The 14777-nt window shown below is 39.3% G+C and overlaps 1 protein-coding gene and 1 long non-coding RNA gene across 8 annotated transcripts in view; one reads left to right on the top strand and one right to left on the bottom strand.

Annotated features, from left to right (window-relative positions):
- Papss (3'-phosphoadenosine 5'-phosphosulfate synthase) overlaps positions 1-14777 on the bottom strand; it is a 55155-nt gene that overhangs the window by 7177 nt on the left and 33201 nt on the right. For all 7 annotated transcript variants that reach the window (XM_087347422.1, XM_087347424.1, XM_087347423.1 and 4 more), the window contains 6 exons: positions 11941-12176; positions 6557-6695; positions 4991-5109; positions 4544-4747; positions 2971-3204; positions 2462-2659 (listed from right to left, as the gene is read on the bottom strand). In XM_087347422.1, the coding sequence (XP_087203548.1) occupies positions 2462-2659; positions 2971-3204; positions 4544-4747; positions 4991-5109; positions 6557-6695; positions 11941-12176 (1130 nt within the window). The remainder of the gene's footprint in view (positions 1-2461; positions 2660-2970; positions 3205-4543; positions 4748-4990; positions 5110-6556; positions 6696-11940; positions 12177-14777) is intronic.
- LOC110828954 (uncharacterized) lies at positions 5238-9178 on the top strand. The gene is made up of 2 exons (XR_015534816.1): positions 5238-6060; positions 8585-9178. It is a non-coding gene; the product is annotated as an uncharacterized LOC110828954 (long non-coding RNA).

The following is a 14777-nucleotide window of genomic DNA, read 5'->3' as shown; positions in this document are numbered from 1 at the left end:
ATTACTATTACCTACATTTTTAGGTGTTCTTTACACCCAAGGATGAGCAAAGAACACCTCATGTGCCAGTTTTTGTGTCTGTCTACAGGAACAGCATGGAACAACTTATGAGCTAGTGATGTAATTAGGAATGGATTTTATGTCACTGGGAGTACTCTAAAATGGTACTGGCTGACTGGATGGGGGAATGCACCAGGGAGTATTGGGTGTGATGCTAGGTGGGGAGAGAAGACGGGTATAACAGATCAACAGTGGAGAGTACTGGCCCATGTGGGGCAGAACCCCTTTCATGTGGTGGGGCCACAAACTGTAATGTGGCAGGTGAATTTACTGTAGTGGGCAAAGGGCAAGACAAGTGTAGATGAAAAAGCAATGTGAAAAAATAATACCCCATCTGGGGCAAAGTTGCTGGATTGGGCACAGCCCCCCAGGTGAGGTCTGTAACCTAAAAGTGATGGTGAGGCTTTTGATAGGGAGTCCCCATGGTGGGTGGGAACATGCAAGAAGGATGGGAGAGAGAGTTTTTGAGGATGGAGACTAACAGAAAGGGTCGAGCCCAATGAAGGGAGCACATGTCTTATGGGACGTGGTCCCCTGCTTTGTGGTGAACACAAGTGGGCCAGGTTAGGTTCAGTTATGATGGGTTAGATCAGGTTATGATAGTTGTGTTATGTTGGATTAGGGAGGTCAAGATAAAGTGGTAAGGTTGGTTAGGTAGTGTTGGGGTGGGGGTTGGGCTTAGTTACATTACACAAGTATGGGTTATTTTGATAAAGGTTGGATGCCCTTCACAAATGCGTTAAAGAGTTAAGCTCCATACGGGACAACAGGGTAGAATGCGTTATAAAAAATCCACTAATGTGATATGGGTTCAGCATTGCATGTTAGGTAATTACTTTATTAATGTTATCTAAGCCTGTTTGATGGGGCAGAGACCATAAGGGTGAGGGAAAGAGTTGGTGGAGGAACCTAATGGTAATCTCTGTTGATGGCTGTAGAACCTTTCTTTCTTTGCCACTGATGATATCTCTTATGTCTGAGATTGGTTTTGTCATATGGGCAAGATGGTGAAGATAACAAGACTTCTGAAATTAAGATGATGATTGGCTATTCCTAGAAAGTATAGATTGGGTCTCACTAACATAAAGTTCCAGGTGCAGTGACTCTAAGTGAATGGTTTCAAGATGGTTTCATCCACAATCCCCATTCGTCAAGAGCCATATATAAGAAGGGGCACTGATTATGTACAAAAATAACAAACAGCAGTCACCCAACACATAATTCCCTGATGATGTAGGCAAAGAAGGTCTCTGAAACACTGTACTTCGGCCCAGTATCGATGTGACTAGTCACTTGAGAAGATTCACTGCATTTGGTTGCTGCAAAAGCTTCAAGTAATTTATTGTGAAATCTCATTATTATGGACATCTGTAGATTGAAGATTTCCGTCAGTATGTGTTCCCCACTGTCCACCTTTCTCCAGCATTAATAATATGAATGTACCACTCCTGGACTTTCAAACAAAAAGGAATCAAGGAGACAGCATTTACAGCTTTCAAACTACAAGATCTTGAAGATGGACAGTCATCATATGAAGCAAAAATGGCAACTTATCACAAACTGTTAAAACGGTGATAAAACTAAGCATTTTCTTAAGTGTCTATGATGTAAGTTCCACATTTATTGTTTGAGGAAATTTGCTGATAGTCACCTGACTGCAAATGGAACAGCTCATAGAGCATCGAAGATTTCTGTCTTCTGGGTTGTTGTGCTGTGTAGTCTGGTCGATGATTAGAAACATTGGTAAACATCGACCAGACTACACAGCGCAACAACCCAGAAGACAGAAATCTTCATACTCTGATGACGGAGGCAGTATGACCTCTGAAACGTTGGTAAACATCGACCAGACTACACAGCGCAAGAACCCAGAAGACAGAAATCTTCATACTCTGATGACGGAGGCAGTATGACCTCTGAAACGTTGGTAAACATCGACCGGACTACACAGCGCAACAACCCAGAAGACAGAAATCTTCATACTCTGATGACGGAGGCAGTATGACCTCTGAAACGTTGGTAAACATCGACCAGACTACACAGCGCAACAACCCAGAAGACAGAAATCTTCATACTCTGATGACAGAGGCAGTATGACCTCTGAAACGTTGGTAAACATCGACCAGACTACACAGCGCAACAACCCAGAAGACAGAAATCTTCATACTCTGATGATGGAGTCATTATGACCTCTGAAACGTTGGTAAACATCGACCCGACTACACAGTGCAACAACCCAGAAGACAGAAATCTTCATACTCACAGCTGTGAAAACCTCAAATCTTACATTTCATACAGCATCATTAAATGAAAACAAAAACACAAACAGAGAACTTCCTCTCCTGTAAACTGCTACTGTGAATAAAAGATGTCTCTCCTTTCATTACTGCAATCAACATACCTGCATTAGGAGAGCATGCCCATTGTGGATGGGGTTTCTCAGTTGGAAAGCAAACACAGCATCAGCTCCCATTTCTTTAAATTTGGCTCTGAGCTCATTGGGGGAGAGCCTATAGCTGTCCAGCCCATCACCCCACCTTATACGCTCCAAGACTTCAATGTCACCACCAACCAGCCAATCCCCACTCTCATAGATCATCTACAACATACAGATAAATCTTAGTTCAAAACACTAGTCACCAAAATCTTAATCATCCTGTTCTGAAACAGGTCATTCAATGAGAACTCAATATTTTTTTAGTCTTAAACTGGGTATGGAACTTGGATTGTGACCATAAAAATGTACAGTTTTTATAAAAAGATAATAAATTTCCAGTGTAAACCTCCTCAAACCCAAGTCCACAAAACAATTATAACAATAATCTAACATGATTTAAATTTAATTTAAAAGTTTCTGGCCGTAATAAAAGAAAAATTGCTCAATCTTTACAAAATACACCACATCCTTACCTTGATATATGGATGATCTTTGTGACATGTGCCAAACTGCCTGCAGACTCTCTCTTCTTTACGATGAGGGTAAAACTCTGGTTTACGTAAGATGGCCACACACTGACCATTATAGCATAGAGTAAATGATGATAATCCCGTCAACCGCTCTTTATCCTCAGTTGCTACAGGAAGCACTATTGGAACGGACTGATTCACACCAGATCCTTCAAGAAGGCAGTTGAAATGCTGAGCCTAAAAATGAATTATAACTTGCAGTTATGCTTCTGACGGTGTTACAAGAAGCAATTATAGTTCAAAAAATGTTAATGTACTTCAGACACGACAACCACTTCTTCTAAGCAAAATATGTTTTCTATTTCGGTCCAACCCTTTGAACACCGCGATAACTACAAGTAAGACCTCCTTGAACATTCAGTAACTGCACCCTTTCCACAAAAAATATTTATGGGTTATGCAACAATTCTCAGGTTAATCAGTGATTGTAATGGAGACATTCCGCTGTCCTTGAGGTAGACATTGAATTATTAATTTGCTGAACTTTGTGCTTCAGAGGGTTAAGAAATATTGTCAACAATAAATTATACATACATATTACGTTTAAAATTGTCATATGCAATATATAACAATTTAATCCTTAACTTTACAATGTAAAGTTAAAGTAGTCCCTGATAAACCTATATAATAGCCATACAAATTTTAGATAAGAAAAAATATATTCATATTCATTATAATTTTATCTACAATGTTTTAAGCTGTAAATATAAACTTTTCCCACAATCATGGCTACCCACTCTAAAAACTTCTGTAAATGTGACATAAAAAAAGTTTCAGGCAAATGTAAGCACATCTGAAACGATGATAAACTTCTACACTACGACCCAATAGGCAACCACTTCGTGTTCTGTTTGTATCTAGAAATGTGATGGTAGTTACTGTAGTGTTCTTCATTATTATTAGTAGTAGTATCATGAGCATTAACATTTTTGTGGGAAGAACCTATTATGAAAGTAAAGATTCTTTGTTAAATCTGTCGGATATAACCTTCAAATGTATGCACTTCCATTACATTATTACTGAAAGCAGGAAACTAAAAGTTATTAGCAATTCCCATTGACATTCAACAACAATTCCCAAATATATTTTTACAGTACACTATTAAGTAATCTTTCTTTGTATGAAATTAAAATCTTCAACATGAGAAAAATCACATTTAACATATTTTCCATAATGAGCCAAGTTTTTGGACACCATTTTGCCCAATTTTCAAAACAGGAAAGATCAACAATTCTCCAATATTCATCTGTCCAAAAGGAACATTTTTATGTATCTACTATTTTGTCTATGATGCACTGTTGTGTTGGCTTGTGGATACCCCTGGCTAATTTTCTTTTCATAAATGAAAGTCAATAATTTTGGGGGGTTGTCTCTCCAACATTTGTTGCATTCACAAATTTTTCTACCAGTCACTGTACCTAATTATTAAAATGCAAAACTGATAGTATTCTCAGGGCTGTCACTCCAAGAACAACATTTTGAATTTTTATTTGGTAGAAACAAAAGCTGGCAGTACCTGTAAGAACTGATCCTCTCTCATGAATCCCTTCAAAGGAGTGGCCCAGCCCTCGGCAAGCACCTGCAACCACTGCAGATCAACTGTTGTAATCTCCAGTGATGGCAAATGCAGTGCCTCTTCTTTAGCTGCTTTCACACGGTTCTCCGGCACAAAAAGTTCTTCTACCATATCAGCTGAACGCAGAGTTGTAGGAATAATTCCCTATAAAATGCATAACATACCGTAATTCATAACAGTAAGAAGAATTACTGACATGCTATGTTCAAAATTTCATATTCAATTCGAATTTCTGTAGTATCATTCACCACGCTACTTATCACGACCATTATCAGAAGTATTAATCGATGAAGCATGTTTGTCTGCCTATTCACAGAGAAGTCATAACTTGTACGAAGCTCTTACACGAGCGGAGTTCGCGTTACTATTTTCCCACACTTCACTCACATTTTCCTCCAGCATCTCAACCACTTGCAGCATGTTCTCTTCAATTGTGCACTCCACAGTCTTCACTACGAGATCTGGAGTCTCTGGCTTTTCATAAGCTTGATCCACACCAGTGAAACCTGAATGAAAAGAAGAAGCAGAATATGTTGAGCACAACTTATGACAGACGAAACAGGTACCATACTGATATACTACAGGGTCCCACTTAATGGTACCTGCACCTTGTCGTGGTGGTGGGGCTCGAGTACCTCAGTGACCCCAAGACCTATGCTGGTGGTAGCATAGCTACCGGTAGGGCCTCCCTAGCCAGATTGGTCGAGGGGGAGAGGTCAGACTAAGACAGGTACCCTGGTCCTCCAGGTTGGGGGTTGGTCACAAGGCCGTAAAAAGGAAGATGTTTTGACACCTCGATCAAAGCCTCGGACAGACGGGCCTAACAGAAGGACCGAATGGAAGAGGAGAATTGAGGAGGCCATGGACCGAATACGGACCGGAGAGCCATAGAAGAAGAATCTATTTTAGTGCGGTTAAAATAAAACCATCTTAAAAAAACATCTCAGAATTTGGCACACTTTCTCTAGAATGAAGGAAGACTGTGATTAGATTCCTTTGGGTTAGGTGCCCAACACACTGTCCCTGAATTAAAAATATGGGTCATGCATTGTTGTGCATCATTCCGCACCAGACATTATTATCTTCTGCATTTATCACCTTCATTATTGAGCTTTATTTAATTCAGTTTGGATGTCAGAGGCACAGCAGCACTTACAGAATAGCAGAATTTACTGTAAAAATACCCAGCCTTAGATATCTTAAACTGTCAATAAAAATAATTTTTCTTTCCAGTACACAGCGTTAATTTGCCAGAAAAGGGATACTTGTTCTTCCTCATCAACCCCGAATGTATTTCTAAATCCAGCCTTTCAACAGCAACATCAACAGAGAATTCCTCATACTAAGAAGCCCAGTCATAACTAAACATGCATCATGTAACAACAGATAGGAACCCATTATCTTTTAAAAGGAATATTAACAGTAAAGGTTTGGCTGACCATGCCATATTCAGCAAGGTAAATATAAAAAGTTTAATTAATGACAACATTTGCACTACGTCAGTCTCCCTTACTAACATGAAAGGGAATGGCCATCACCGCCAGGAGAAATGCTACCTCCACACACAAAATGACGACAACAACAAAAATAATAATCACCATTTTAATACTGTGTAACACTTATGACTGGCTACAGGCTGGGCGACGGGGGTTCAATCCCCGACAAAGACAGAGGATTTCCTTCTAGCCTCAGCATCCAGACTGGCTGAGGCCCACCCAGCCTCCTGTCCAATGGGTACCGGGGTCCTTTCCCAAGGGTAATGCACAGCTGGGGGATGCTGCTGACCACTCACCCCTTCTAGTGCCGAGGTTGAGAATGAGTAGGAGCTATACCACCTCTCCCATAAGTGCCAACATTGGCATGTAACGGGATGGCTTTGCTTTACTTCACACATGAATACAGTGTATTGAAGACAAAGAGATGAATATTCACATCACAAAGTCCTGAGCTTACCTTTAATACTGCCTTGCCTCGCCTTCTTATAAAGCCCCTTCACATCACGCTGCTCACATACATTTAGTGGTGTATCCACAAATACCTCAAAGAATGGAAGGTCACTGTCTTTATGAATCTTTCGTGCCATTTCTCTGTCCTGTTAACAAAAGTAGAATGTCTGAACATAATGAACAAATGAGATTACCACCAGTGCAATGAATGTTGTCCTTTTAGCTTTTAAATTTGGGAATGTCTTTATGTAGGTAATTTTGATCTTAATTAAACTTTGAAATAAAACAAGTCCATAAATATCTATATTTGGCACAATACTGTAAAGGATTAGCTTCTTAAAATACTAACAATTTAATAAATTCTTCTCAGGCTACCGGCCGTGTAAGGTGACTTAATGAAGAAAACACTGTTTCAAGAACCATCTTCGACCTCGTCCTCAGGGTACGGCTGGTAGCCCAAGAAGAATTTATTACACTTTGCCTCCGTGAAAGCTTCAGATCATACATTACTAACAATTCACTTCAGTAAAAGATGGAATTATTAAAAACTCTATTAAAATTGATAATGTTTTCCACTGCACTTGAATTAACTAAAATAATAATATTTGAAATAATTGTCCACTGTTGATTTCCCTTTACATCTTTTCAGTTTTGTCTGTCCTTAATTCACACTGGCTTTCACAGTACACACTAACCATTGTAACGTCCATTCCTCATGTTCCTCCTTCATGACAGGACGATGGTAAACTTCCAGAAAACCTTTTATTTTAAAAACGCACTATCGTCACAAACTTTTAGATTTGAGAGGTAATCCACTGCTCATACTATCTGCACACTGACTTAGAAACATGTGATATCAATCGACGCTGCTTCACCTCCAGAAACAACAAATGGGCTGGCTGGTTGCAGCAATTTGTAAATAAAGAACTTGAAAACCATTCTGGATCCTATGAGTCATTCCCAGTTATTTCATCAGCTTTGTAATTCTCTGGCTGTGTAGGTTAGTGTAGTCAAACTCATTACAATGTCATCCACACAATGCAGACCCTTGGGTTTTCCCATGTGTACATACCTCAGAGCTCGCCCAGCCCTCTAGATGGCCAAGCCTTTGGGTGCATAGCGAGAGCAAAGATATGGATTTTGAAAACCTGGGAAAATGCATGGGAGATGAAGCCTGAGGGTGAAGCCCCCAGAGTGGCAAGGTGCAAAAATGCTGGGGTAAGGCTAGGTCTGTAAAGCTGCAAGGGGTGTCAACCATAGCCAGGAGAAAGAGTGGGGTAAAATGCCTGGGGATTTCTTTAGGGGGTGCAGGTCCCAGAGGTGGCCTAATCCCATGTGTAGCCAAGTCTGTGGTGGGCAGCCCAGGTGTTCCCATGCCTTGGGTGATCTAACCTGAGATAGTAGATGCTCAATGGTTTCAAACCTTGGGAAAGTTAGGGGGGGTTTAAAACTCTGGAGAGCAAGCCCCAAAGTCAGGCAAGCCAAGGGAACAAAGGTCATGGGGTAAAGAGCCCCACCAGGACAAAATCTGTAGTGGGCGCTCCTGGGGTGGGGGAAACCCTCAAGAGTACAACCCTTGGGTTTGCTGCACCATTTGGGGAAGCTGCAGGCTTTGCCTAGTTCACAAGAGGTGTATAAAACCATGCATTCAATACACTGCATGGTACTCAAGTTTTCAAGATCATATGAGGTGGATAAAAATGTGACAGGCAAAAATAGTCAGGTTCATAAGGTATTCTTGGCTCAAATTTTGTAAACTCATACCATCATGAAGAGATGAGAACAATGGAATTTATTTGCCACAAGCAATGGATAAGACATGAAATCGTATTGGTAAAACATTTAGCTCTCTGGAAAGCCTTCAAAAACAGTACAATGTCATGATCTACAGATTTATTGATATTTATAACTTTGCCAAAATCTAGTGAAAATATAAGTTTTGAAGGAATTACTAACATTCAACAGACGCTAAAAAAAATATGAATTTGCTAGTACAGTGTGAAGAATGTGTGTGAAAACCACAGGTTTGTTCCAGCCAAGAAGACCAAGGTGGATATGCAAACATTCGCGATTTACCACGCAGCGGCAGGCCAGAGTTAGCGAGGACGGACGCCAATGTTGAGAGGGTGAACAACATGATCATGGCGGACAGACGATAACTGTTAAACAATTGTCACTCCGACTGGGCATTGCAGAAGCCAGTGTGTGCAGAATATTATAACAGTTGGGATTTTCGAAGATCTGTGCGAGGTGGGTCCCGCGGCCCGGACGCACGTCAGTCTGAGAACCATGGAGGCGATCACAAAATTAAGGTGGACAGTGTTGCCACACCCACCATAGTCCTGATCTGGCACCGTCAGATTATGACCTGTTGGTAAACTGAAAGACAGTATTCGTGGGACAAAGTTTGAGGACGATGACTCCATTGTGGCGTCTCTGAAAAAGTGGCTCAAAAGCGCTGATCCAGGGTTTTACCGTGCGGGCATACACGCCCTTGCTCCGAGGTGGCGTAAGGCAGTTGAGAGAGATGAAGACTGTGCAGAAAAAGTAAAATTTCGTTCCTAAAGGCTGTACCTATCCACTGTGCGAATAGCAAAGTTGTGAAATAAAAATTTAATTTTTAAACAAATATGGTACATTACTTTTGGAGTGGCCCTCGTAACTAATTAACTTCATGAAGCAGAGTTTTTATTGAGAAATGAATAGTCAAACTCATCTAGTCGAGAAATTTCCCAACTTTTATGGAACCTGAATGTTAAGTACTGTGTTCACAAGAACTCATCATTGGTCTCTATCTTGAGCCACAGAAATTCAGCCCATACACTCCATTCTATTTCCTTAAATTCAATTTTAATATTATCCTTCTATGTGTGTCTAGGTGTTCCATGTATTATCTTCCCATCAAGCTTCCTAACCAAAATTTTGTATACATTCCTCATCCCTCAGTTATTTATAATGTATATGAAGCTAACTCACATCATAAGGTCAAATGATCAAATTAATTATGTCTCCTTCATATCTTCTTCTTGTTCATCTTAAAGTGCCTATCCATTCCAGATGTTGGCGATCAGTATAGCAATTTGAGCTCTACTGGCTGCTACTTGAAACAGCCCTCCAGTGGCCATCGAGAACCAAGTTCTTAGGTTCTGAAGCCAGGAGATTCTTGGCCTGCCAGGTCCCATCTTTCCAAATACTTTTCCCGTATCTATCACTATTTCTCATGATATGACCAAAATATTCCAACTTTCTCTTTTTTATGGTGTTAACAACCTCAACGTCTTTGCGGAGTTTCTCAAGAACATTCTTGTTGGTTACACTGTCAGTCCAGGAAATTCTGAGAATACGTCGGTACAACCACATTTCGAAGGCCTCCAACTTTTTTTTTAAGAAACTTTGGTCAATGTCCACGATTCAGCGCCGTATAAAAGCACGGAGAGAATATAACATCTGAGTAGTCTTAATTTGGTGTTTAAGTTTAAGTCTCTACTCCTGACCATTGATTCCATTTTGATGAAAGTGGCTCTGGCTTTTTTAATAAGGCAATTTATTTACAAGGAGTGATCTCACTGGTCATTAATTGTGTTGCCCATGTATGTATATTTCGATATGCTTTCTATTTTTAATTATTAACAACTAGCTGACCGGGTAATACAGCATTTTTACTGACGACCATGAGCTTCGTTTTTTTTGATGTCAAGATCTAAGCCGTGGTTGGTACTGGCCTTCACAATACGATCCATCAATTCTTGGAGACCTTCCAGAGAGTCGGCAAACACTACAGTATCGTCCGCGTACCGAATGTTATTTAATCGTTCTCCATTCACAAGCACTCCAGCGTTTACATTTTCCCATGCTTCTTCGAATATGTGTTCATAACACAGTTTTTTATTAAAATACCTGATAAAAAATTCAGAATAAATATGTAGACATTTTTACAATCAAAACACTGTCAACTTGTAAATACTTTTGAATTACCATCACACATGATAAAAATGTACTTAAGTAAGATTTGAGGTTTTCACAGTGGTGAGTATGAAGATTTCTGTCTTCTGGGTTGTTGCGCTGTGTAGTCTGGTCGATATCGACAGCGCAACAACCCAGAAGACAGAAATCTTCAACTGTACTTAAGTTGCCAAATTTCAACTGAAATACACAAAGTTACTTAAAACATGTGGGCATATTTATACAATCTTAACAAGCTGGATTTCTACAATGAAGCAAGTAATAAGAAATATATATATATATATATATATATATATATATATATATATATATATATATATATATTACCAATTATCATGTTGTTTTTTGTACTTTATGATAATGACGACAAATACTGTATTCATATTTCAAGCCTCCGCTCCACTGCACAGCACTCCGGTTCACATTGCTGCCATGTCGGCATTATGTTTGTGGTATGATCCATATCAAGTTTCATGAACTTTGGAAGGTTCAGTGGCTACTAGTATGGCCAAACACAAAGGCAAATACAAATTGTTAACAAGGCCAATAACTAAACAGCTTTCCTTATGCAACGGCACATGAAGATAATTTCCTTCCGTCCTTGAAAATTATATAAAGAACATCTCTGTCAATTCATGAAGCACTCCTTCCAATTATATAATTGTAGTGAAAGAGTATTTCCGACATGTCATCAGGCCATTTTACGTTTAGTCATAGTGCTTTAGTGTAAATTGAGCACTTGACTTAGTGTCCAATCTCATAGAGGATATGGGATAAGTTCTGTATCAGAGCAGTGAGGAAATAGGACAATAAAGATACAGCAAACTATGGCAGCTGTAAATACCTAATTTAAAACAGCATTTTGACAATAATGCCAAAGATCATCAAAATAATACGATATTAATCACCATGTATTCATTTGGGTCTGATAATTAGTTGCAAAAAAAAAAACAATTTCTTTAATCCATAGAGTATTATCACAAAAACCCCACCTGCACCTTGTCGTGGTGGTGGGGCTTGAGTACCTCAGTGACCCCAAGAGCTACTGGTAGGGCCTCCCTAGCCAGATTGGTCGAGGGGGAGAGGTCAGACTAAGGCAGGTACCCTGGTCCTCCAGGTTGGTGGTTAGTCGCAAGGCTAACAACCTTGCACCGTAAAAAGGAAGATGTTTTGAAACCTCAATCAAAGCCTCCGACAGACGGACTGAATGGAAGAGGAGAATTGAGGAGACCATGGACCGAATACGGACCGGAGAGCCATACAAGAAGAAGAAGATTATCACAAAAAAGTTTAACTGAACAATAGCGATTTTCATTGGAAAATTGACAGATCGTGAGGAGGTGATAAACCACCGCAAATGGCTGGTGAACTATAATGTCTTGAGGAAATAAATTATACAACTAATAAAAAAATGTCATGTCGTATTACCTCTGCAAATGGAGAAACAAAACTGCAGAGAGAGACAACTCCACTGTCAGCAAACAGTCTGGCCACCTCTGCCACTCGTCTGATATTTTCTTCTCTATCTTCCTTGGAGAAGCCGAGATTCTTGTTGAGGCCTGTTCTGATATTATCTCCATCGAGTCCGTAAGCAGGGATACCACGTGAAACCAAGAAAGCCTCCAACTCAAAGGCTATTGACGTTTTACCAGCACCTGACAAACCTGTTAGGAAAACATACAAAAAATTAAACCAAGCAAGAAATATAATTAGCTGAGATTCTTAGGATTAAGGAATAACATACCTGGTAAGCATTCTTTCATATACTCAAATCGAAATTAATACTGCAATCTTCATCACACAAGACAAATTCAACAGAGCAGAACCTACTTTTTAATAATCATTCTCTCAGAGCCATCAGTGACGTTACAGCCAGGCCATCATCTCCAACTGAACAAATTTCACAAGCTTCAGTCCACCCAGCATGCTGACGGCAACAAACAGTTCGTAAGGCAGGATAACCATGATTAAGAATCAACAGTAACTGGCCTTTGTTCCCCTGTTTAGGGGTCTAATTATTGTCCAAGGTGTTGATATAATGAGTAACAAAGAAATATCAATATTACTTCAAATTAAAGTACGAAAAATAAAGTAAAGCAATCAAACATATATGTGGAATAATCAAAATAATATTTTATTACATCGTATGAATAAATATGTGTAAAATGCACTTAATTTATGCTCAAAACTTTATATGGGTTCTTAAGGAGATAAAGAAAGGAATATAAATTGTAGAATTAAAATGCATTTACTGTCCTGCACTGCTTTGATTGTCTTATTTTCTAGATTGTCTCAGTCTCCTCCATTTAACCATTATAAAATATGAGACAAAGAACACAAAACCATACAGGTCTTCAGGTGCATTTCTCCATTCTCCTTTTAGTTCATTGCTTACAGATACAAATATTCTACAAAACATCTAATTTGTACTTATTTCCAACTTCAATATCTTTGTAAGACTTGAGGTTCTCACAGCGGTGAGTATGAAGATTTCCGTCTTCTGGGTTGTTGCGCTGTGTAGTCTGGTCGATGTTTACTAACGTTTCAGAGGTCATACTGCCTCCGTCATCAGGGCGATGACGGAGGCAGTATGACCTCTGAAACGTTGGTTAACATCGACCAGACTACACAGCGCAACAACCCAGAAGACGGAAATCTTCAATCTCTTTCCTTCACTCAGAGTAGCAGACCAAGTTATGAATATATACAAACAATTTGTAGAATTACTGCTTTATATCTTACTTTGAGATCATGTTTCAAAGTTAAAAATATGAATACAAAGAAATCAACTTATAAAACTGGCATAACCCTGCTTATAAAATATGAGAATCAGAAAGTAAAGATTATGGAGAATAAGAATACAGAATTTTGTAAATTTCGTTATTGCAAATAAAGTCTCCTGTAACGTACGACTCGGCCAATAAGGAAATGTCGTGACTGGTGATAAGGATGGGATAAAAATTTATAAGTTGCAGGAAGTTTACAAAACATGTTCTTTTTAAACATTTTTCCTCAGAAAATATGAACAGTAATGCATAAACTGCCGATTCTCAGAAACAGAAAAACTCTGTACATTCTGAAAAAAGAGACATATTTGGTCTCACCTCAACACACTAAGTAGTTCTGTATATCTGAAGTGATATTAGAACTTATGTTTCAGAGCTTACTTCTTTTGAAGAAGCTGGCTTACCAACAAGACTGAATAATTATGACAAGGTGGGATAAAAATTTCTTTTAACACCAAAAACTGCAACAACAAAATAAAAAATAAAGTAAAACTTAGCAATGGCTTCACCTTCAATGAGTTACGTGTGGCAGTGCCATATTTACCTTCAGATTAATCTGATTTTGGCTACTAACAAGTCACTTCCAGACCTATATTACTAACTGACTATCCACTAACAAAGTCTCTCAAAATTCATCAAAAGTATAAATCTGTAAAAAGTGAAGACATACCACACATACAATATTTTAACTTGGTTCACTAACATTCATAGAATTTGTTTAAAAGGCAAAACCTCAATAAACACCAAGTTCCGTTATCTACATGCATTTAAGTAAAGAAAAATGCAAATCAGCTGAGATAGCACCACAAGGTTGTCTGGTTTAATATGACACTTTAGAAACCTTATCTGTTTTCAGAAAATGTAGGCCTTCTGACTACCAGTGGCATGAAGATATCCGTCTTCTGGGTTATTGCGCTGTGTAGTCTGGTCAATGTTAACCAACGTTTCAGAGGTCATACTGCCTCCGTCGTCAGAGTATGAAGATTTGTGTCTTCTGGGTTGTTGCGCTGTGTAGTCTGGTCGATGTTAACCAACGTTTCAGAGGTCATACTGCCTCCGTCATCAGAGTATGAAGATTTCTGTCTTCTGGGTTGTTGCGCTGTGTAGTCTGGTAGATGTTAACCAACGTTTCAGAGGTCATACTGCCTCCGTCATCAGAGTATGAAGATTTCTGTCTTCTGGGTTGTTGCGCTGTGTAGTCTGGTAGATGTTAACCAACGTTTCAGAGGTCATACTGCCTCCGTCATCAGAGTATGAAGATTTCTGTCTTCTGGGTTGTTGCGCTGTGTAGTCTGGTAGATGTTAACCAACGTTTCAGAGGTCATACTGCCTCCGTCATCAGAGTATGAAGATTTCTGTCTTCTGGGTTGTTGCACTGTGTAGTCTGGTAGATGTTTACCAACGTTTCAGAGGTCATACTGCCTCCGTCATCAGAGTATGAAGATTTCTGTCTTCTGGGTTGTTGCACTGTGTAGTCTG

The sequence above is a fragment of the Zootermopsis nevadensis genome, unplaced genomic scaffold, assembly GCF_977971745.1.
Source record: "Zootermopsis nevadensis isolate Lab colony 2312 unplaced genomic scaffold, Znev_1.0 Znev_ptg000011l, whole genome shotgun sequence".
In the NCBI taxonomy this organism is placed as follows: Eukaryota; Metazoa; Arthropoda; class Insecta; order Blattodea; family Termopsidae; genus Zootermopsis; species Zootermopsis nevadensis.
This window is presented reverse-complemented; position numbering and strand designations above follow the sequence as displayed.